At 44.7% G+C, this 24289-nt stretch overlaps 1 protein-coding gene across 4 annotated transcripts in view; it reads right to left on the bottom strand.

Moving 5' to 3' along the window:
• Positions 1 to 16813, bottom strand: part of ZNF749 (zinc finger protein 749) — a 66442-nt gene extending 49629 nt beyond the window's left edge. For 2 of the 4 annotated variants that reach the window (XR_743913.2, XR_012513738.1), the window contains exons 1-4: positions 16546 to 16813; positions 14021 to 14061; positions 10392 to 10518; positions 6806 to 9120 (exon numbers count right to left, since the gene is read on the bottom strand). Coding sequence is in view for 1 of the 4 variants with exons in the window: in XM_010331897.3 (XP_010330199.1) it covers positions 6980 to 9120; positions 10392 to 10518; positions 14021 to 14056 (2304 nt within the window). In the remaining 3 variants the exon portion in view is untranslated. Of the gene's footprint in view, positions 1 to 1571; positions 9121 to 10391; positions 10519 to 14020; positions 14062 to 16545 lie in introns of those variants that run through there. The other 2 variants (XR_012513739.1, XM_010331897.3) reach the window with 2 other exon arrangements.
• Positions 16814 to 24289: the final 7476 nt, after the last annotated feature.

Here is a 24289-nt window from a genome sequence, read left to right on the forward strand (position 1 = left end):
AGCCTTACCATGTGATGCCCTGTACCACCCTGGGACTTTTTGCAAAGTCTCTACCAGCAAGAAGGCAAATGCGGCCACTGAATCTTGGACCTCCGAGCCTCCATAACTGTAAGAAATACATTTTTCTTAAAAATTACCCAGTTTCAAGTATGATTTTATAAGCAATGGACAACAAACTAATACACTTTTATGTTTTACATCCAGGAACATAACCTACATTATTTTTTGCTTCAAGACACATGGCTCATAAAGCACATCACAAGAGCAAGCTATCCCTAAACAACACTGAAAAATATGGGACATCCACAGGTACAAACAGCCAACTCTCACAGCTGCCATAAATCCTGACAGTTGTCAAACCAATTGCCCTGGCTACAAGCTGACTGTGAAACTACAAATAATCTTCAAATTCAGGGTAAGGGATTTTGGATAGAAATCCTTCTTTTTCCCAGGAACTTTCTTTTTTTTTTTTTTTTTTTTTTTTTTTTGAGACGGAGTTTCGCTCTTGCTACCCAGGCTGGAGTGCAATGGCACAATCTCGGCTCACCGCAACCTCCGCCTCCTGGGTTCAGGCAATTCTCCTGCCTCAGCCTCCTGAGTAGCTGGGATTACAGGTGTGAGCCACCGCACCCGGCTTCCCAGGAACTTTCTGAAGCGATGTATATCAGGCCTAATGTGGACTGAGAGCTTTTTTTTTTTTTTTTTTTTTGGCTATTTCTTTAGAAGCACACAAAATTTAAAACCCCACAAAACCACTCACTTTTTCATTTTCATTCTGGCAGACTCCAAATTCTGTTCTCAACCCGCAGCACACACAGAATAGAATGCCAATGAGTAAATGTAGCTTAAACAACGACTTTATCATCACAAAAACCAGTATGGTTCGGTGGAACTGGACTGGATTGGGCAGCTTGGAAGGTGAAAAATTTATTGCCAACATTATAAGACAATCAATAACACCCATGAATTAAGGAAATCTTTACAAGCTGCCAGCTCAAGCCAGCCTGTATCCTCTGTCCGGAGTTGGATAATGCCTACACCCAAACCAGCCAGGGAAATGGGAATGAGTCTCCGCCCAAAGGGATCAGATGACTCAATACTCCAGATAAAGGTAGAGAGCACAGGTTTCTTCCCTCCCGAAGTATTTTAAGGTGATACACAGTGATACTATATTACCTAATAGTGGATGGAAGTCTTTCGTAGTGTACACTTTCAGTGACTTAACACTGGCAAGGATCCCAGGCAGATCAGAAAGTCCAAGGTAATTCACAAAAGCTTCCGATACACCAGGCAATAACAACAAATCTCCCTTGTGTGGATGTTTAGATGTAAGATTCCATTTCTGGCTCAGGTCCCCCTCACGAGTGCTAATATCCACAGCTTTACTGTGTTATTTCATCTGCTGCCGAAAGTACCTTACCTGCCTGCAGTCTTTTTTTTTTTTTTTGAGACGGAGTTTTGCTCTTGTTACCCAGGCTGGAGTGCAATGGCGCGATCTCGGCTCACCGCAACCTCTGCCTCCTGGGTTCAGGCAATTCTCCTGCCTCAGCCTCCTGAGCAGCTGGGATTACAGGCACACGCCACCATGCCCAGCTAATTTTTTGTATTTTTAGTAGAGACGGGGTTTCACCATGTCGACCAGGATGGTCTCGAACTCTCGACCTCGTGATCCACCCGCCTCGGCCTCCCAAAGTGCTGGGATTACAGGCTTGAGCCACCGCGCCCGGCCCTGCCTGCAGTCTTAAGGTCTTTCTCCAGGATGGTTTATTGGTGCCGAAAAAGGTTAATGGCTAAAAACTTTCCAACGTTCGCTGCATTCATGATACCCTTCTGTGTGTATAGTTTTAAGATTTAGAAGTTTTTCAGATGTCAGGACATGACATAATGACAGACAGTTGAAAGGTGGAGCATACTGTAATTTACAAATCAGAACCAGAGGACATGATGCAGGGCTGCACAGGAGTTGTGAAGGAACAGAGTAATGGAGTAAACTGGAGTGTAGGAGGCAGCTTCTGTGTGGCCAGGAGATTAGGGTTAGCTAAGTTTTCTGGGCTTTCTATATATTGGCCAATTTTAGTAATTTTACATGTTCCAAGGCACAGGAGTTGTCCCTAGATGTCTGATACTAGCTTCTGGGGTGACTGAGGCTGATACATATTGAATCGAGTTTGAGAGCGTGTTAAGGACAGTGGTTGGGACTGTACCTTATCAGCTGTTCCAAATACAGCACTGTCAAGCCTCTAGCAATGGCCTCAACAATGGGCAGAAACACTATTGTTATTATTTTTGAGACAGTTTCACTCTGTCACCCAGGCTGGAGTGCAGTGGCGTGATCTCAGCTCACCGCAACCTCTCCCTCCCCGGTTCAAGTGATTCTCCTGCCTCAGCCTCTGATGTAGCTGGGATTACAGACATGCGTGACACACCCAGCTAATTTTGCATTTTTAGTAGAGACGGGGTTTCACCATGTTGGTCAGGCTGTCTCGAACTCCTGACCTCAGATGATCTGCCTGCCTTGGCCTCCCAAAGGGCTGAGATTATAGGCATGAGCCCCCGCCCCCGGCCCATTATTCTCTTAAAAGAATGATGTATCAAAACACTGTGGTACTAGCACAAAGGCATACATATAGTGGAATGAAGAGGCCAGAAAGAAGTCCTCATATTTATGCTCAGATTGTTAACAAGAGTGCAAAAACTTATTAAGGAGTCTTTTCAATAAATAATTTTCAAAAAGCTACATATCTAGATGTGAAAGAATAAAGTTGAACTCTTGCCTTCCTCCATTTACTAAAACGAACTGAAATAAATCAGACTTAAAAGGACAACTTAAAACTATAAAACTCTTAGAAAAATAACAGGAAATTATATTTACTGAGAATAGCATGAAAGAAAGAAAAAAAAACAAAAAAACAAAAAAAAAGAACAGGAAAAAGTTTTCATGACATTGGACTTAGCAATAATTTCTTGGATAAAACAACATAAGCATAAGAAACAAACATAACATACATTGGACTCCACTGAAATTTCAGGGCAAAATAAAAGACATTATGGACAGAGTGAAAAGGAAACAGACTGAATGGGAGACAGTATGTGAAAAACAAGTATCTGAAAGGAGTTAATATTTAGAATATGTATATAGAGTATGTACATATAAAATACATACATGTTAACCACTCAACAAAGTATATATGCTTCACATCCTGTTCTATACAATGAAAGCATACAATCTTACCTGCCAATTTACAAAAATGTTTTTTTAATAGGCAAAGACATTGAACAGACATTTCTCCAAAGAACATATACAATTAGTCAACAAGCAAATGAAAAGATGCTAAACATCAATACTGAAATGCAAACCAAAAAACCATAATAAAATAACATCTACACCCATTAGTATAGCTATGATTTAAAAAACAAAGTGAGCTGGATGTGGTAGCTCATGCCTGTAATTCCAATACTTTAGGTGGATCATTAGGTCAGGAGATCAAGACCATCCTGGCTAACACAGTGAAACCCCATCTCTACTAAAAATACGAAAAATTAGCTGGATGTGGCGGCACGTACCTATAGTCCTAGCTAATTGGGAGGCTGAGGCAGGAGAACCACTTGAACCTGAGAGGCAGAGGTTGCAGTGAGCTGAGATTTTTGCCATTGCACTCCAGCCTGGCAACAAGTGAGTCACCATCTTAAAAAAAAAAAAGAAAAAAAGAAAAAGAAAAAACAAAAAACAAAAAACAAAGTGTTGGCAATAATGTGAAAAACTGGAACCCCTGCACTGGTGGGAATGTAAAATGGTACAGCTACTACGGAAAATAGTTCCCCCCAAAATTTAAAACAGAATTAACAGGAAGCACCATTTCCACTTCTGGGTATATGCCCAGAAAGAATTTAAAGTGTGGCCTCAGGAGGTATTTGAATATTCATGATCACAGCAGCATTAACAGCAGATGAGTGGAAGTAACTCAAATGTGCACTGATCAAAGAATACAGAAAAAGTGGCATATACGTATACCACAGTCATGTGCCACGCATTTCTGTTTACCATGGACCACGTGTGTAACAGTAATACCGTATTATAACAGAGCTAAAAAACTCCTATCGCAAAGTGACATCATAGCCACTGTCACTCAATGCCATTACTTAAGTGTGTGTGGTGACGCTGGCGCAAACAAACGTACTGGGCTGCCAGTCATATAAAAAGATAGCACATAAAATTATGTGCAGTACAAAATACTTGCTAATAAATCACTGCTACTAGTTTATGTATTTACTATACGTTTTGTCACTAGAATGTTCATTCTCTATATATGTATAAGTATATATATAAAGTTAACTCTATGGACAGGCGTGGTGGCTAATGCCTGTAATCCTAGCACTTTGGGAGGCCAAGGCAGACAGCCAGAGGCCAGGTGTTCAAGACTGGCCTGGGCAACATAGCAAGACCCCATCTCTACTAAAAAAAAAAAAAATAGTTGAGTATGGTGGCACTCTTGTAGTTCCAGCTATTCAGGAGGCTGAGGCAGGATAGCTTGAGGTAAAGAAGTTAAGGCTGCAGTAAGCTGTGACTATGCCACTGAACTCCAGGCTGGGTGCTAGACCTGGTCTCTAAAAAAAATAGCAAGACTAGCCTGAGATGGCCAGGAGCTGTGACTCATGCCTGTAATCCCAGCACTTTGCGAGGCCAGGGCAGGCAGATCATGGAGGTCAGGAGTTCAAGACCAGCCTGACCAACATGGAGAAACCCTGAATCCACTAAAAATACAAAAATCAGCTGGACGTGGTGGCGGGTGCCTATAATCCCAACTATTTGGGAGGTTGAGGCAGGAGAATTGCTTGAACCCAGGAGGCGGAGGTTGCGGTGAGCCAAGATTGTGCCACTGCACTCCAGCCTGGGCAACAAAGCAAGACTCTGGCTAAAAAAAAAAATAGCCTGAGGCAGGCTTCAGAAAATATTCCAGAATACATTGTTATTATAGGAGATAACAAAGCCATGTTATTGACCCTGAAAACCTTCTAGTGGGACAAGATGCGGAGGTGAAAGACAGTGTTATTAATGATCCTGACCTGGTGTAGGCCTCGACTAATGTGTGTCTTAGTTTAAAAAAAAATTAAGAAGTTAAAAAAATTAAATAGAAAAAGCTTATAGAAGAATATAAAGGAGTATTTCTATACAGGCTGTATGTGTTTGTGTTTTAGGATAAGTGTTATTATGAGAGTGAAAAAGTTTAAAATTGCAAAGTTTACAGTATGGGTTAATTTCTCAGAAGTAAAAAAGAAAAAAGAAAGTAAATAAAACTGCAAAGTTTATGAAGTAAAAAAGTTACAGTAGACTATGATTTATTGTTTTTTTTTAAATTTTTATTATTGGCCGGGCGCAGTGGCTCAAGCCTGTAATCCCAGCACTTTGGGAGGCCGAGGCGGGTAGATCACGAGGTCAAGAGATCGAGACCATCCCGGTCAACATGGTGAAACCCCGTCTCTACTAAAAATACAAAAAAATTAGCTGGGCATGGTGGCGCGTGCCTGTAATCCCAGCTATTCAGGAGGCTGAGGCAGGAGAATTGCCTGAACCCAGGAGGCGGAGGTTGCAGTGAGCCGAGATTGCGCCATTGCACTCCAGCCTGGGTAACAAGAGTGAAACTCTGTCTCAAAAAAAAAAAAATTTATTATTATTATTTTTTTTAATAGGCGGGGTTTCACCATGTTGGTCTGGCTGGTCTTGAACTCCCAACCTCAGGTAATCCACCCGCCCTGGCTTCCAACGTGCTTGGATTACAGGTGTGAGCCACCACGCCCAGCCAGGTTAATTTATTACTAAAGAAAAAATTAATTTAGAGCAGCCCCAGTGTACAATGTTTATAAAGTCTACAACGAGGTACAGTAATGTCCGAGAGCTTTACATTCACTCACAACTCACTCCCTGATGTGTTTCAATCAGGGAACAATATTCAATACAGTAACATGCTTTTAAGGTTTGCAGCCTAGGAGCAATGGGCCATATCACACAGCCTAGGTGCGTAATAGGCTATACCCTCCAGGTTTGTGTAAGTACACTCTTTGTTCACACAATGACAAAATCCCTTAAGATGAATTACTCAGAAAATACTCCTCTTGTTAAGCAATGCATGACTACATTGGGATTTCATTCGGCCTTTAAAAAAGATGAAAATTATAAGTTATGCTACAACATGGATAAACCCTGAAGACATTAAGGGAAGTAAGCCACAAAATAAGTCACAGAAGTCTAAAACTTAAGTTTTTTCACACGAAGTATTTACAGTAGTAAAATTCATACAGTAGCGGTTGTCAGGGGGTGGGTGGAGTAGGGAATAAGGAGTGGTTTAAAGCAGCGGTCCCCAACCTTTGTGGCACCAGAAACTGGTTTCATGGAAGCCAATTTTTCCACAAACCAGGGACAGAGGAGGGGGAGGATAGTTTCAGGATAAAACTGTTCCAACTCAGATCATCAGCCATTCGATTCTCATAAGGAGCACACAACCTAAACCCCTCACATGCACAGTTCACAATAGGGTTTGTACTCCTATGAAAATCGAATGCTGCTACTGATCTGACAGGAGGTAGAGCTCAGGTGGTAATACTGGCCTGGTTCCTAACAGTCTGCAACCGGGCCATTCTGGAGCTGGTACCACTCTGCAGTCTGGTGGTTGTGGACCCCTGGTTAAAGGGTTTAATGTTTCAGTTTAAGTTGAGAAAACTTCTGAATATAATTGACAACAATGTGAATGACTTAACACTACTGAACAGTACATTTAAATATGGGTTGAGATAGTAGATTTTAAGTTACCTGTATTTTGCCACAATTACAAATGTTCTTAACGTAATTCCCAGCAGGAAATCCTTGCAGATTTGTCCAAACTCTCAACATTAAATTTACGTATATTAATAAGTTCTTTATCTGATACGAACTTTTTGGTGCTTAATGAAGTGACAGTTTTGGTTAAAGACTGCATTCACTGCACTAAGGCCTTTCTCCATTGTGAATTCTCTGATGTTTAATGAGGCTGGAGTTGTATTTAAATACTTTGTTGCATTCACCACACTCATAAAACTTTTCTCCATTGTGATTTTTTTGGTGCTGACCAGTATTACATTTGTTGCTGAAGTCTTTCCCACAATCCCTTAACTTAACAGGACTTTCTCCAGGGTGAGACTGCTGATGTGTAATAAGGCTTGATTTGGTCCTAAACAATTCCCCACATTTACTGCACTCATGAGGCTTCTCCCCAGTGCAAATTTTATAATGTTTAATTAATGTAGAACGGTATCCAAGGAACTTCCCACAGTTGCTGCATTTATAAGGCTTTTCTCCAGTGTGAACTCTCTGATGAATAATGAGTTTGTAGCTATCCCTTAAGAATTTCCCACATTCACTGCACTCGTAAGGTCTTTCTCCAGTGTGAATTTTCTGATGTCTACTCAGTGTACAGTTATATCTAAAGAATTTCCCACATTTGCTGCATTTATAAGGCTTTTCTCCAGTGTGAATTCTCTGATGAATAACAAGTTTGTAGCTGTACATAAAGAATTTCCCGCATTCACTGCACTTATAAGGTCTTTCTCCAGTGTGAATTTTCTGATGTCTGCTCAGTGTACAGCGATATCTAAAGAATTTCCCACATTTGCTACATTTATAAGGCTTTTCTCCAGTGTGAATTCTCTGATGAATAATAAGTTTATAGTTGTCCATAAAGAATTTCCCACATTCATTGCATTCATAAGGCCTTTCTCCAGTATGGATTTTCTGGTGACCATCTAGATAAGCCTGTGTAAGGAAGGCCCTCCCACATTCACTACATGCATAAGGCCTTGGCCTGATGTTGATCCTTGTGTGTTGAATGTCATATCTTTTTGAAAATGCTTCAGTGTGGATTTTCTGGTGCCGAACTAGGTGGAACTTTCTAACAAAGGCTTTCCCACATTCAGTGCACTCATAAGGCCTTTCTCCAGCGTGAATTTTCAGGTGCTTAACAATAGGTTTGAGGCTAAAGCCTTTCCCATATTCGCTACACTTATAAGGCCTTTTGCCAGTATGAACTCTTTGATGCATATTGAGTGTGGAGTGATGATTAAAGAATTTTCCACACATGCTGCATTCAAGAGGCCCTTCCCCAGTATGAAGTCTCTGATGACTACTGAGTGTGAAGCTGTCCACAAACAATTTCCCACATTCACTACACTCATAATGCCTTTCCCCATTGTGAACATTCTGATGTCTAATGAGTGTAGAGTTATACATAAAAAATTTCCCACACTTGTGGCATTCATAGGGCTGTTCTCCAGTACAGATTTTCTGGTGACCAACCAGATGAGCCCGTGTAAGGAAAGCTTTCCCACATTGGGTGCATTCATAAGGTACTGGTTTACTGCAAATCTCCTGATTTTCAACAGAGTCAGGCCTTTTTGAAAGAAAGTCTTCATTAGGCATTTTCTGGTGCTGAACTAGGTTGGATTTTCTAATAAAGGTCTTTCCACATTCAGTGCATTCATAAGGCCTTTCTCCAGCATGATTTTGCTGATACTTAATAAGGTTGGAATTGTACCTAAACAGTTCCCCACATTCACTGAACTCATAAGGCCTCTCCCCAGTATGGGTTTTTTGGTGCTCAAACAGCTTATGTTGGTGGCAAAAGTCTTTCCCACCTTGGCTGGAGTTGTGATCATTCTGTTCATCTTGAAAGGCTTCCCCATCCTGGGTATCCCTGTACAGCTTCCACCCACTGCTTAAGATCTGTTGCTGGAGAGGGTCTGAACTGGCAGTAAAATCCTTGCCGCTCCGTGTGCAGGTGAAGTTCCTCTCTGCCATGTGAACACTGTTGTTCAAAAATGAAGCCCTCCACTCATCACTTCTGGTGAGCTTCTCTCTAATCTGCTCCTTTTGGTACAGGTGATGCTCTGCTGCACACGTGTACAGCCCTTGCTCAGGGTGTGTTCCACTGTGCTCAGCCAGGTGCAGAATGTCCTTCAGAAGTGTGCTACATGTCTTGCAGGGCTGGGCCTCCAGGGTGTACAAAGCTGGCTTTGGAGTTGTGACCTGTAACACTCTTACAGAAACACATTGCTTGGAAGGTGCCTCCTTATCCTTGGCTCCATGCCAACAACCTGTAGGAACAGAAATACTGGTGAAGTGTGTGTTAACTCTGGGGGGAGGAGGCAGCCCCATAACAGATGTCTGAGAGGCACACCCACAAATGAGGGCACAGCATTGGTCACAGGCAAGGAAATAAGGCCAGTGGGAGGAAGGCCCACTGTTCAGATGTGGGCCTGTCAAGTGTGTGTAATGGGGGAACCCTGGTGGTAAGGACACACGGGAGAAGTACCATGCAGGGAGGGCAGGTGGCATCTCCAACTTACTCCTCTACAAAGGGCTTTCAACAGGCCATGACTGTTGTGTACAGATCCAGAGAGATCTAATTGCATGAGAACAAGTGTACAAGAACTACTGAAAGACACATACAAACCTCCTAACACCTAAAATACAGGTCATACCTTAGACCACACTGCAAAGGGAGAATGGAAGAGAGTGGTAGAGAGGGGAAGGCTGGAGAGAAGGGGTCAGAAGTGGGAGCCAGGGGTTGGAAGTCAGAGTAAAAGTAACAACAGGGACGGAAATGAAGAGTGAGGGGTGGCCAGTGGCCCTGCGGCAAACAATAGTGCTCACAAGATAAGTTCTCAATGTGATTTGAACCCAGCCCTAATACCACATCGTTTCCCAGCTTTCACCCACCAGGGCCAAGTCCTTCTGAGTGTCTCTTGCCATTAATAGAGGACTATCCACTCTGTCAGGCACCCAGGGACCTCCCCCTTGCTCAAGGTGAGCAACTATCTAGCTGTGGTACAAGTCAAGTTAGGCGAGAGGCAAGGAAAGGGAGGGGACAACATGTACATAGAGCAATAAACCCAGGGCATGCTGCATTCTAAAATTACCAGAATGCCCACGAGAGTCCTGTAGACACAACTTCACAATCCTCACAAGTGGTGACCAGGTAGGTGCCTGAAATTCCTAGTACAGACAGTGTTTCCCAGTATGCCAACAAGGGAAACAGGGAAACCCGTGGGCAGAGGTTTCACGCATTTGGACAGTGTAATCAAACCAGGGACAGGCACAGCCATGAGGATATCTTAAAGAAAGTTGAAGATTTCTGACTTCTGAGCCTCCTCATCTTAAGTTGCAGAGCAACAGAAGCCGGGGCTGCCTAAAAAGAGGTGGTACAGTATACGCAGCCTAGCACTGGCTGCCCCACCACATTTGCCAGGAAACCAGGAGAGGACATAGCACCCACAGTCTGGTGTGAGAAAGACAGAGTTATCATGGAAAAGAGTAAAAAAACAGCACCCAGCACAAGACACCAGAGTAGGTATGAAGCCCTTACCGACTGATGACAAAAGCGCAAAGTTCTCCAGCATCACATTGCTGTGCAGGTGTTTCTGAGCATCATTAAGGATCCCCCATTCTTCCTGGGAGAAATATATGGCCACATCCTCAAAGACCATACAATCCTGCCAAAATTATGACACTTCAGTCCATGAGCAACTCCTTATTTTGTGTTTCCTTAGATCTGTATTTATCTACTTGAAATCTAAGAATTAGAGGGCCAAACTAACAGTCAATGTTTTTACCTCGCAATCCAGATCCCATATGCTGAATTGTCTATCTAATAATGCTCATACATGATCTTTTCTCCTGTCCTAATCAACACAAGTCCTGTCACCACACGGTAAGAAATAATCTCTAAGCCCTAAGGCTGCCAGACTTATGCAAACCATGGAGTTTTAAGCTCCTCATCCCGCCCTGCATGCCTTTCCTACCAAAACCCCAATATGGTCTCTGACGTACGCTTTCCCTTCAATCTCCCTCCTGACCAAATCTAGTATTTCCTGTGGCCTGATGCAGCTTGGCACCACCCCAGCACTAAGGAAATGAAAGTAACAAAAATTATTTCAATGCCATTAGCCTCTCTGTCATCACTCACTCTTTTCCAAAAATTAAAATCCAGTGTGCCAACCATTGACACACTTCCCTCTTCAGAATCTTCAGTGCTTCCCCAACATCCACACACATCCATCCCCTGCTTAGCCTCTACCCACTTCCTGAGGAGGAAGAGACAGCACATCCTGGTAGCATTGACACCTGCTCTTGCCCCCACTGCTACTGATCACTGAGTCTGGCACAGCACAAAGACAAGATGGGAAGGAAGCACAAGCATCATCATCAAAGCCTAGCACAGGGGGCCTTTTTTTTTTTTCTTGAGATGGAGTCTCACTCTGTTGTTGAGGCTGGAGTGCAGTAGCGCGATCTCAGCTCACTACAACCTCTGCCTCCTGGGTTCAAGCAATTCTCCTGCCTCAGCCTCCTGAGTAGCTGGGATTACAGGTGCCCACCACCATGACCAGCTAATTTTTGTATTTTTAGTAGAAATCAAAAATACACCATGTTGGTCAGCTGGTCTCAAACTCCTGACCTCATGATCCCAAAGCGCTGGGATTACAGGTGTGAGCCACCATGGCCGGCCAGACCTACCTTCTTTTATCACCCTGTTTCCCTGGGTTCTCCAGATCTTGCCTCCTAGACACCCAAACTAAGACTCAGTCTTCTCCCTCATGTGCTCATTGCCAGGGCTAGGACCATCCATTCACGCTCCCCTCATCTTCAGGTCTCACTTTGGACAGTACCTCTCTCATGTATCTAACTCCTCCACTCTTGCAATACTAACAGCAACCGTGGCCCAACCAGGAGCATTTCCATGGTCTACCAACATGACACTCTGTACATGGAGTCCTGTAATGCATGACAAATGCAACCAGAACCATATTTGCCCCTCGGCTGCCCAGAATGTAATGTTCCCTAGTGCGTGGAGCAGCACCAAGCCCTGTTCTGAAGCTCTCCCCTCCCAGTCCTGTCTCCTGCTTTAACCTCAGTCCCCCAAACGCAAGTGACAAACAACCTCACAGTTCTTGTAGACCTCCTCTGAGTTCCAGATCTTGGCTGTCTCTCCCTTTTGCACTGTACATGCTGTCCCATAAGCAGCCATAACCTTCTCTATTCCCCTAATCCTAATCCAAAGTCCAGACACACTGACCTCCTCAATGCTATCACCACCTCGGGCCTAGCAGTGCCCCTTGATGATCCCATCTTCCCCTAAAGTATTCTCACAGTTAACACGAAAACTACCCAGGTCCAACCAAGACTCGCTACAAAACCCTGGCAAGTTTGTGGAGAGGTCTCACCATCCTTCTCATGGCCACTCTCCTCTCAAAAGTCCTTCTTTTTTTTTTTTTGAGACCGAGTTTCACTCTTGTTACCCAGGCTGGAGTGCAATGGCGCGATCTCGGCTCACCGCAACCTCCGCCTCCCGGGTTCAGGCAATTCTCCTGCCTCAGCGTCCTGAGTAGCTGGGATTACAGGCACGCGCCACCATGCCCAGCTAGTTTTTTGTATTTTCAGTAGAGACGGGGTTTCACCATGTTGACCAGGATGGTCTCGATCTCTTGACCTTGTGATCCACCCGCCTTGGCCTCCCAAAGTGCTGGGATTACAGGCGTGAGCCACCGCGCCCGGCTAAAAAGCCCTTCTTATACTCCACAGGCCGCCCCCAGCATAACACACCCTCAGTCGATCCACTCTCTCATCTCTCTTTGTGACACCCACCAACACCACCCAGGTGCCCAACGGAGAGACGCAGCCCTCAGTGTGTTCCTTCTCCTTCCTTCCCACTAACACCATTGATTCCTAAGTCTGACAGTTTCACAACAGTTCATCTGTCATGTAGTGGATGTCTCCATCCTGAACACCTACACTGAACTCCAGTCCTGGGTGCACAACTGCCAGGCTGGCACCTCCACTCAGAGTCTCTGAAACATTCGTAATGGATTTTTTGTTTCAGCTTGGTTTTTTGGAGACAGGGTCTTACTTTGTTTCCCAGGCTGGAGTGCAGGGGCACAATCATGGCTCATTGCAGCCTTTACCTCCCAGGCTCAGGCGACCCTCCTGCCTCAGCAGGCAGATTGGCTGAGACCACAGGCAGATGCCACCACACCCAGCTATTTATTATTATTTGTAGAGACAGGGTCTCTCTATGTTGCCCAGGCTCGCCTCCAGCTATCTTTCCACCTCTGCCTCCCAAAGTGCTGGGATTAAAGGTGTGATCCACTCTGCCTGAACTGGCACATTTTTGACTTGGCCAAAACTTGGTTCCCCATATGCTCCACTATATAAACACTTCCCCTACTACAGAACTTACATCTCAGTTGCTGGAACATCCATCCTTCCAAACAAGGCCAAAACTATGGGGCCATTCCTGACTCCTTCTTCCCATGTCAGCTCCCAAGCTTCCTTGCTCTCTCCATTATAAAATACAGGCAGCTCTAGATCAAACACATACAGAAGCCACCCACTGCTCCCACTTCCACCACTGCCACTCTCCTTCAGTCACACACAATCTCCACCTGGACTGTGGCAGGCCTATCAACCAGGTATCCCTGGCTCCACCCTCACCCTCACATGGTCTTCCATTCTGCAGGCAGAGGGAGCCACTAAAATCTGGGTCAGGTCAACTCTTCTTTTCCCTTCAAAACTTCCCTAGCTACTACCACCCTCAGATGAAAGGCCAGAACCTTAGACTGCCATGCCATCCCTGATCCCTGCATGCCCCAACCTCCTACCCTGTTGCCATACTCTCTATCACAACCACATAGAACATGAATTTTCAGTTCACTAAATACCCCAGCTAAGTCTTCCCAGTAGGCATTTGAATATCCTATATCCCGTGGCTGGATGCCCTGCCCCATCTTATACCATCAGTTGTTGGAACTAGGACCACTCTGCATAACCAGGGACTGAGTTCTGACCCCTGGTTGTGGTGGAACTACAGTCTTCAGACCCAAGGAAGGGAAAAACATGAAGTTTCAGGACACCACCTTTCCCTAGATGAGCAAGCCTAAAATATCAGAGTGATAAGTGGTGAGGGGCTGGGGGAGAGAGCCTGAGAAACCCTTGACTTACCTGTGCAGGGTCCTTATGCATTGCTGCCACTGCCATGGACCCTGTAAGAAGAGGCAAGCCATGAGCATCAGCACAGTATTGTAGCACCCTACAGGCTAGGCTGTACAACCACCTTTGCCCTGTACTGGAGCAAAGTGTTCCGAAGCTACAGCAAGTCCTGAGTTCAGTGCTCCCTCTTAGCAGCTCTGTGTCTTTGGACAAGGACTAACCTTCCCTAAGCCTCAGGGTCCTTATGTGTAAAATGGAGATTAAAAGGGTTTCCGTTTCATAGGGCTCATATTGACAAGAAGCATAAGTAATGCACACTATGTATAAGCAATTTTTATAGAATTAATGGTTTTGTACATGTTTTCAGCACAAATGAGATAGAAGGGTTTTGAAAATTTGAGTATTTTTCCCCACTCCTTAATGTTTTAAGGAAATATGATATATATAAAGCTTTGTACTATAAGCAGAGTTATAGGTAAATTAACCTTCTAACAATTAATATTTTAATATATTTAAATTATTGATTACATTTATTTCCAATGACCTATACGTACACATTTAGTATATTGGCTGAGAATTTAAAAAAAAAAAAAAAAAAAAGCCCAGAGCTGTCTGACCTATACAAAATGTATGAGGCTCAGAGACAAGAATATGAGATGTCAGTCACACCCTTAAACCTATGCCTGAGGACAACTGTTTAAAGACATTTTGTTCCTGACTAGCTCTCTCACCTATTATCTTCATGGTTCTGTAATCTATAATGCAGAGAACAATGTATAGCCAATAAAAATGTATGTTATTTTAATATGTTATTGGTAAACAACTCAGAAACTGCTTTTCTAAAAAAAAAAAACCACCAAAAAACTTATAACTGCTGCTAATTAAAGTGTATATTCAGGACAATTTGAATCTATGCTGCCAGATGGCTATCATCAACATTTGAACTTGAATAAACTGTCTTTAAACTAAATTCTGAGGCCGGATGCCAGTGGCTCACGCCTGTAATCCCAGCACTTTGGGAGGCCAAGGTGGGTGGATCACAAGGTCAAGAGATCGAGACCATCCTGGCCAACATGGTGAAACTCCGTCTCTACTAAAAATACAAAAAATTAGCCGGGCATGGTGGCACATGCCTGTAATCCCAGCTACTTGGGTGGCTGAGGCAGAAGAATCGCTTGAACCCAGGAGGTGGAGGTTGTGGTGAGCCAAGATCGCGCCATTGCACTCCAGCCTGGGTAACAAGAGCAAAACTCCGTCTCAAAAAACAAACAAACAAAAAAACTAGATTCTGACCTGCTTGGTTATTTAAGATTGATATAGTTTATTAGCGTTTAAATCAATTACGTGTTTTTACATCCCTAGGTTAATGAGTTGTAGGATGGAGATGAGCAGGCAATCAATTACTCTTCCGTTGGGCAAACAGGTCCGCCTGCCATTTAATGCTATAAAGGGAGCTTGCTGGAGGCCCTTAACTGTCGTGGAGGACGTGAGACAGCCCTGCCCAGTTTTGGACCCAGTTGCTCCATGGCCTTATCTTGTTCCCCAAAGAGTGGCCCTCCAGGCGGGCTGAGTTAGAGAGTGGAGTGACCACAATACCTCATGCCTCAGTCTGTACATTTCAGGGCAACTCGTTATCCAACCAAGATTGTTTTTCAACAGAAACAGACCAAACTCTTAGCCCATATCTGTTTCCTTCTGCAGGGAGTATCACAGATACCCTCCCTACCATGGTCTTTCCTTCAAATCTGAGCCCTCCCCTCCCTCAGCCCATATGAAAAAACGACGTTATGATTCTTCCTTCTCAATCTGATCCACAGGCCAATTCTCCTCAAGTGCACAACTAACTCATTTCAAGCCCCAGGCTTTCCCTGACCTTTGGAACTTAGGTCCACCTACCCCTGTGATGTCGCCCAAAATCCAAACCAGCATCTTCTGTCTGAAGCCTGCTCCTTAAGCTGATCTCTCTAATTCCATTCTTTCAGCTTTCCAGGCCAAAACAAAACCCACGGAATATACCCTTCACTGCCGACTTTCCCTCACAGCTATGTTTGATGCAGCAGGAAATCCTATTGACTCTATCTCTGAGATCCAACCAGAATCTCATCCTATCTCCTCTCTACGGCAACCCCTCTGAGCCAGCCCTAAAATAACTCAAGGGATCTCCCCGGCGGTCCCCCTGCCCCCGTTCAACATCCTGTTTCCCCCAACGTTAACTTCTAATTCTGGCCGTGACCCTCCCATTCGTCCTCCCCGCACTGCCCCTCTATGGGTTTCTGTGGCTCCACTGCCCTTCCAGGGGAGACTGCGCCTCATCCTCTGCTCCCTGGAAACAAAGACGATGGGGCTCCCCAGGGCCGCCGGTTCTGCAGCGCCCCCAAACCGCAGACCTGTCGGTCTCTGACGAGCTCCCCGCCTCATCGCACCGCAGTCCCAGCCCCTCTCTTTGAGACACAAGGGCCTAACCAGCAGGGCCCCTCCTTGGGACTAAAGCACTGGGGGAGGGGAGGCTGGGCGGGCGGCCTGGGACGCGCACGCACCTCGGTCAGGTTCACCGGCGCAGCCTCCTCCAGTCCAGCCAGGGAAGAGCCAGGTAGGAACGGCGGTCACCTGGACGCTGACGGAGGCAGCAGCGCCTGCAGCCTACTCAGCCGATCCTCACTCTGGCCACCGTGTAGAAAGAACACTGCTTCTCGCGTTCTTCCGCTCTGCCACCTCGGTCCCGACCCAGACCTCTGGCACACCATAAACTAACGAACAGATCTCAACGATGCCAAGCTCACAGAAGCCGGACGGTGCCGCCGGAAGTCCCGCCCACACGATTGAGACCTCACTAGTGGTCTCTCTGCTAGATCTTCATTGGCTACACTCGCTGTGTCGCCCACAGTGTCTTCTGGGTAATGTAGTTCCTACGCTGCTGCCTGCCCTGCCTCATAGTGCAGGGCACGCAGATCTTACGGAAAAAAGCTGGGAGCTCCTGGAGGAGCCTTGAGAAATGCAGTTCTGGGCCTCTTAAGTACGTGGGGGGGCTTTGCTGACTCTTAACACGGCAAGTATCCAGATTTCCCCAGAAGGTAATCTAGAACAAGTCTCAGAAATATCTCCCTGTCGTTTCAGATTCTGTGAGGCACAGCAGGTTCCCAGAGGAAGCCCATCAGAGGGCACATGGCTGACCGTAATGAGCTGGTCCTCCATTCACGGCGGTCGGCTCTTTTGCGCTTGTCAAGTACACACATACTGAAGCTCTGGAGACTCTTTTGATCTTTGGTGTGCTCTGTTGGGACAAGAAAGACCCACACAAGCCGGGCGCGGTGGCTCAAGCCTGTAATCCCAGCACTTTGGGAGGCTGAGGCGGGTGGATCACGAGGTCGAGAGATCGAGACCATCCTGGTCAACATGGTGAAACCCCGTCTCTACTAAAAATACAAAAAATTAGCTGGGCATGGTGGCGCGTGCCTGTAATCCCAGCTACTCGGGAGGCTGAGGCAGGAGAATTGCCTGAACCCAGGAGGCGGAGGTTGCGGTGAGCCGAGATCGCGCCATTGCACTCCAGCCTGGGTAACAAGAGCGAAACTCCGTCTCAAAAAAAAAAAAAAAAAAAAAAAAGAAAGACCCACACAATATGTGATGGGGAGTTGAAGGAGGTCTATCTTTCTGCCGACGAAATGGGTGGGACTTTGTACAATATTTGAAGAGCTTTATTCTGAGCCAAATAATAAGTGGCTAATGGCCCATGGCACGGCTTCAGGACATCTTGAGAACATGTGCCCAAGGTGGCCCATCTACAGCTGCTTGGTTTTAACAGTTTAGGATGACATAAGACATCAATCAATACATGTAAAATATACATTGGATCCCTCTGGAAAGGCGGAACAACTGGAAGGCCGGTAGCTGGACTTTCCACGTAGGGTGCGTTCAAAGATTTTCTGATTGGCAATCTGTTGAAAGAGCTTTTATCTAAAGACCTGGAATCATTAGAAATAATTGTCTGGGTTAAGATAAGGGGTTGTGAAGACCAAGGTTATATTATACAGACGAAGCCTCCAGGCAGTCATATCATAAGGTCTTACGTATAAGGCCTCAGAGTTTTTATTAGACCTAAAAAGGTACCAGACTTGTTAATTCTCTCCTGGGACACAGAAAAAAGCTGGAAAGAAGATTTTCTACAGAATGTAGATTTTCCCCACAAGGAACAGCTTTGTAAGGCCTTTTCAAAATATTTCAAATAAATATATTTTGGGGTAAAATACTTTGATTTCTTTCAGGGCCTCTGAATCTGGATACTTGCTGTTTAAGAGTCAACAAAGCCCCCACCTACTTAGGAGCCCTAGAACTGCATTTCTCAAGGCTCCTCCAGGCGCCTCCAGCTTTTTTCTTTCAGGGCCTCCTATCTGTCATGTGATGCAAAACTAGAATCAGACTGGAATTTGGTGTCTTACTGCTACAAAAAGTCCACAGAGAGATCTTAAGATTTCTGTTTTTTTTTTTTTTTTTTTTTTGAGACGGAGTTTCGCTCTCGTTACCCAGGCTGGAGTGCAATGGCGCGATCTCGGCTCACCTCAACCTCCGCCTCCTGGGCTCAGGTAATTCTCCTGCCTCAGCCTCCTGAGTAGCTGGGATTACAAGCACGCGCCACCATGCCCAGCTAATGTTTTGTATTTTTAGTAGAGACGGGGTTTCACCATGTTGACCAGGATGGTCTCGATCTCTTGACCTCGTGATCCGCCCGCCTCGGCCTCCCAAAGTGCTGGGATTACAGGCGTGAGCCACCGCACCCGGCAAGATTTCTGTTTTAATGTTAATGCTGGTCAGCTGTGCCTGAATTCCCGCGGGAGGAGGGTATAATATGGAATGTGCACAGTGGCTCACACATGTAATCCCAGCACTTTGGGAGGCCAAGGTGGATCACTTGAAGTCAGGAGTTTGGGATCAGCCTGGTGTGATGGCATGCACCTGTAATCCCAGCTACTTGGGAGGCTGAGGCAGGAGAAGTGCTTGAACTCAGGAAGTACAGGATACCGTGAGCCAAGATCGTGCTACTGCACTCTAGCCTGGGTGACAGAGCAAGACTCTGTCTGAAAAATAAGAATAAGCCATGTCCAACCTCCTTCCCATCATGGCCTGAATTAGTTTTTCAGGTTAATTTTGAAATGCCCTTGGCTGAGGGGAAGGTCTATCAGTTAGCTGGGGGACTTAGAATTTTATTTTTGGTTTACATTCCCTTTCTGAATAATCAGTCATTGTGTTCCAACATGGCAAGCAACATTTTTTTTTTTTTTTTTTTTTGAGACGGAGTTTCGCTCTTGTTGCCCAGGCTGGAGTGCAATGGCGCGATCTCGGCTCACCGCAACCTCCGCCTCCTGGGTTCAGGCAATTCTCCTGCCTCAGCCTCCTTAGTAGCTGGGATTACAGGCACACGCCACCATGCCCAGCTAATTTTTAGTATTTTTTTTTAGTAGAGACGGGGTTTCACCATGTTGACCAGGATGGTCTCGATCTCTTGACCTCGTGATCCACCCGCCTCGGCCTCCCAAAGTGCTGGGATTACAGGCTTGAGCCACCGCGCCCGGCCGGCAAGCAACATTTTTATTCATATAATACTTATTTATATATCTGATGTTTTCTATTTATTTATTTAAGAGATGGGGTAAGAGGTGGTCTCGTTATATGGCCTAGGCTGCGTTTGAACTCCTCAGCTCAAGGAATCTCCTGGATTCAGCCTCCCAAGTAGCAGGGACTCTAGGGGCTTGTAACTACAGCTGCCCATTTATTTCAAGAATCAGAAATCTATTAAAACAGAATAGCCAAGTATGAAAATTGCATTTCCTGCCAGGAAATTATGTGCCCTTCAAACAGTGAAAACATACGTGCAAAGAGAGCATCTTACCCTGAGATAAAGGTTTGGGTGTCCATGATCTTACATCTTTCTTGGAAAGTGATTTTATCATTTCACCTAAAATTATATCAACAGTGTTTGCATAAGGAGTTGAAGTTATCTCTTAAAAACTCTTGTGAAATGGGCCGGGCGCGGTGGCTCAAGCTTGTAATCCCAGCACTTTGGGAGGCCAAGACGGGTGGATCACGAGGTCGAGAGATCGAGACCATCCTGGTCAACATGGTGAAACCCCATCTCTACTAAAAATACAAAAAACTAGCTGGGCATGGTGGCGTGTGCCTGTAATCCCAGCTACTCAGGAGGCTGAGGCAGGAGAATTGCCTGAACCCAGGAGGCGGAGGTTGCGGTGAGCCGAGATCGCGCCATTGCACTCCAGCCTGGGTTAACAAGAGCGAAACTCCGTCTCAAAAAAAAAAAAAAAAAAACCTCTTGTGAAATGTATACTGCCAAAGCTATGAATGATGATTACACAGTTATTCAAACAAGGAGTTGGAAATTGTTCTAGAGAATTATATCTGTAACAGGACAAAAAAAGTTAAAATCTCAGTGGAGTTGGAGCAAGAGACAGAGATCTGAGAAGTCAAAGAATGAACTGGAGCCTGTGGTCATCCAGTAACTTTGGACACATTCAGGGCTTAGCTTACAAAAGGTGATTCTCAAACTTGAAAACATGCATTAACAGCTTGGAGGAACAGGTAAGGACTATATTTTAAAAGACTGCCAGAGAGGTAAAAATGAATAGGGAATGTGTGCTGTCACATTCACATTTATCACCCTAACAAATGTTGAGCTGAGCGCGGTGGCTCACACCTGTAATCCCAGCACTTTGGGAGGCCGAGGTGGGCAGATCACGAGGTCAGGATTTTGAGACCAGCCTGACCAACATGGTGAAACCCCATCTCTACTAAAAATACAAAAATTAGCTGGACATGGTGGTATGTGCCTGTAATCACAGCTACTTGGGAGGCTGAGGAAGGAGAATCGCTTGAACCCGGGTGGTGGAGGTTGTAGTGAGCTGAGATCGTGCCATTGCACTCCATCCTGGGCAACAGAGCAAGACTCTGTCTCAAAAAAAAAAAAATGTTCAATGAGCACTTACTGGATGTCAGGCACAATAGCAGGTGCATGGGACACATCAGGAATAGGCTTGCCACTGGCTATAACACATATCCTGTATTTAATGAATTTGTCCTGGGTCCTGTATTAACTTTGTTAGGATGTCTCTAATATCCTGTATTGAGGTTTTTATTATCTTTGGAGATGAAGTCTCACTATGTTGCTCAGGCTGGTCTGAAACTCCTGAGCTAAAGCTATCTTCCCTCCTCAACCTCTGGAGCCGCTGGGACTATCGGTACAGGACACTGTGGCTTTATTCAGCTTTTTACGATGCATTACAAAATGTCGGCATTTAGAGCTCACTGCAGTTGAGTAGCAGTGAGAGAAAAATGGAGTAGCAATAGTATTGTCATCAGGTAGTGGCAATACTACCTGAAAATCATGCCCCCCCACATAAGGCATTTAGATAATGCCTTATGGTCTCTCCTGCAGGATTGGTGAAGGATGACCAAAAGAAAAGACCAAGAACTAAAATCCATTCTTCTTATATTCAGGAAAGGAAAGGGCTGTTTTTTGGCCAGAGTGTTAGAATTTACTTTTTTAAAAACCAATTTACAAAAAAAAAAAAAGCAAAAATTACGTCTGCCAACTGAAGGTCTGGCAAAACAAAAATGGAAACAAAAAATATTTAAAAGGGATGTGGAAAATTAATTAATGAATATTAAACTAATTTTCAACATAACCTTAAAAAATAAGAAATCTCACTAATGTGGATAGTTAGTTCCTTATTTAGGTGTGAGAAATTTGCTATATAAATGGACAATGGCTACACCAAATATAAAAACTGAACTCTGACCCATAATTTACAGCAACCCAATCAGAAATCCAGTGTGGTATCTATAGTAACCACTCCAAGTCAGCATACCATGTCTAGCAACCAGGCCAGTAAGCCAAACAACCACCCACATAACCACTGACTTAAAATGGCCAAGACAGTGATTAAGAACTGACAGCTTTCTTAATTGTTGCCCACATGTTCAACTTAGGATCAACTGGAGAAAGCAAACGCATCACTAGCCAATCACATAGTCTGTCAACCTTCAAAGTAACCCCTTCCAACACAGACACACACACACTCACTCCTCACGGCAATACCCTCCCTCCTCACGGCAATACCTTCCAATCATGGCATACCTAATACTTTACCTTTCATCTACTATAAAGCTTTCTACACCTCTACTTACCTTTCAAGCTCGGCTGAGTGCAAGAGACTGTGAATGACTCCCTTACTATGGTGTGGCCTGATTTAACAGGCTATGTTTGTTCTCATTTGGGTCTTCATTTATTTCCAAGCTGTCTGGTAGTTCATGAATGCTACCCTTAAGCACAGTTCTTAGTAATGAAGGTGCAATGAACAAAGGATTGATATAATTAGATGTGACCACTGTAGAAATTATGTTACAATGTATCATACTTATAGAGGTCCCAGGGAAATAAGGTCAAACCTCTTCATCACCATGGGCCATAGTCATCAAACAGGTATAGTAACCATACAGATCCTTTATGCTTTACTCTTCACACCTTATCAAATCTGTGATGACATGTTAAGTTAGCAACAAGTCTGAACACTACTGTCTTTGCACTGAGTTTCTTGGCTATTTAGACTCAGTTTAGTACCCCCCCACACACCTTTTTTTTAAAGAGAGTCTCGCTCTGTTGCCCAGGCTGCAGTGCAATGGCAGGATCTTGGCTCACTGCAACCTCCACCTCCTGGGTTCAAGCAATTCTCCTGCCTCAGCCTCCTGAGAAGCTGGGACTACAGGCATGTGCCACCACACCTGGCTAACTTTTGTATTTTTAGTAAAGGTGGGGTTTCACCACATTGGCCAGGCTGATCTTGACCTCCTGACCTCAGGTGATCTGCCCACATCAGCCTCCCAAAGTGCTGGGATTACAGGCATGAACCACCGCACCCAGCCTCCATTTTTCTTATTGGCTCCCATGACATTGGTATCCTTGATAGTATCACACCATTTCTTTTCATCTCTTTTTGCTGTCTTATATGTAATAATGATGTACTTTCTTTTTTTTTTTTTTGAGACGGAGTTTCGCTCTTGTTGCCCAGGCTGGAGTGCAATGGCACGATCTCGGCTCACCGCAACCTCCGCCTCCTGGGTTCAGGCAGTTCTCCTGCCTCAGCCTCCTGAGTAGCTGGGATTACAGGCACGCACCACCATGCCCAGCTAATTTTTTGTATTTTTAGTAGAGACGGGGTTTTACCATGTTGACCAGGATGGTCTCGATCTCTTGACCTCGTGATCCACCCGCCTCGGCCTCCCAAAGTGCTGGGATTACAGGCTTGAGCCACTGCGCCAGGCCAATAATGATGTACTTTCTAAAAGTAGTGTCATGAAGATGATAATAATAGGGTAAAATTCAAGCATAGTCCCGGCATGGTGGCTCATGCTTGTAATCCCAGCACTTTGGGAAGCTGAGGCGAGCAGAACACCAGAGGTTGGGAGTTTGAGAACAGGCAGACCAACATGGAGAAATCCTGTCTCTATCAAAAAATACAAAATTAGCTGGGCGTGCTGGCACACGCCTTTAATCCCAGCTACTCAGGAGGCCGAGGCAGGAGAATTGCTTGAACCCAGGAGGCAGAGGTTGTGGTGAGCCAAGATGATGCCATTGCACTGCAGCCTGGATGACATGAACAAAACTCCGTCTCAAAAAACAAAAACAAAAACAAAAACAAAAAACCTCAAGCATAGGGTCTAGTGACATATTTCAGCTGATGTCACAGACCGAGAGTTTTCTGACTCTCAACAGATTGGTTACTGTTTGGACAGACTTTGGTTTGGGTCACCGATAAGATAGGATAACATCCTCTTACCTTTTTTTTGGTCCAGAGAATTAGGCATTGATTATATTTCTGCAGGCTGAGGTGTAAAGATTGTCAGGTTCTGGTGGGGAAGTAGCCACCTATCATGCTGTAGGAACCAGGTCAAAGGTACATAGTCATTACACTCCTCTCAGACAGTGCAAGATTTATGGGATTGTAAGAAATAAATAAATCAAAATAAAAAGAAGAAAAAAAAGACTTATGGGATTGTCTAAATTGAAATCCTCTCCTCTTCCAGGAAAATCTCCTACATATTACATGCACTTTCATTACAATCATAATTCTAGGGTTTAGGTTTCTTTTATTTTTTTGAATTGCCCAAGAGTTTTTTTTTTCTTGTACAAAAACAGTTAACACCACTTTGCAAAGGGCATACAAAAATACAATTAAAAAAAAAAAAAAAAGACTCCCCTCAGCATGATACCAAACA

Source organism: Saimiri boliviensis, chromosome 14, assembly GCF_048565385.1.
Source record: "Saimiri boliviensis isolate mSaiBol1 chromosome 14, mSaiBol1.pri, whole genome shotgun sequence".
In the NCBI taxonomy this organism is placed as follows: Eukaryota; Metazoa; Chordata; class Mammalia; order Primates; family Cebidae; genus Saimiri; species Saimiri boliviensis.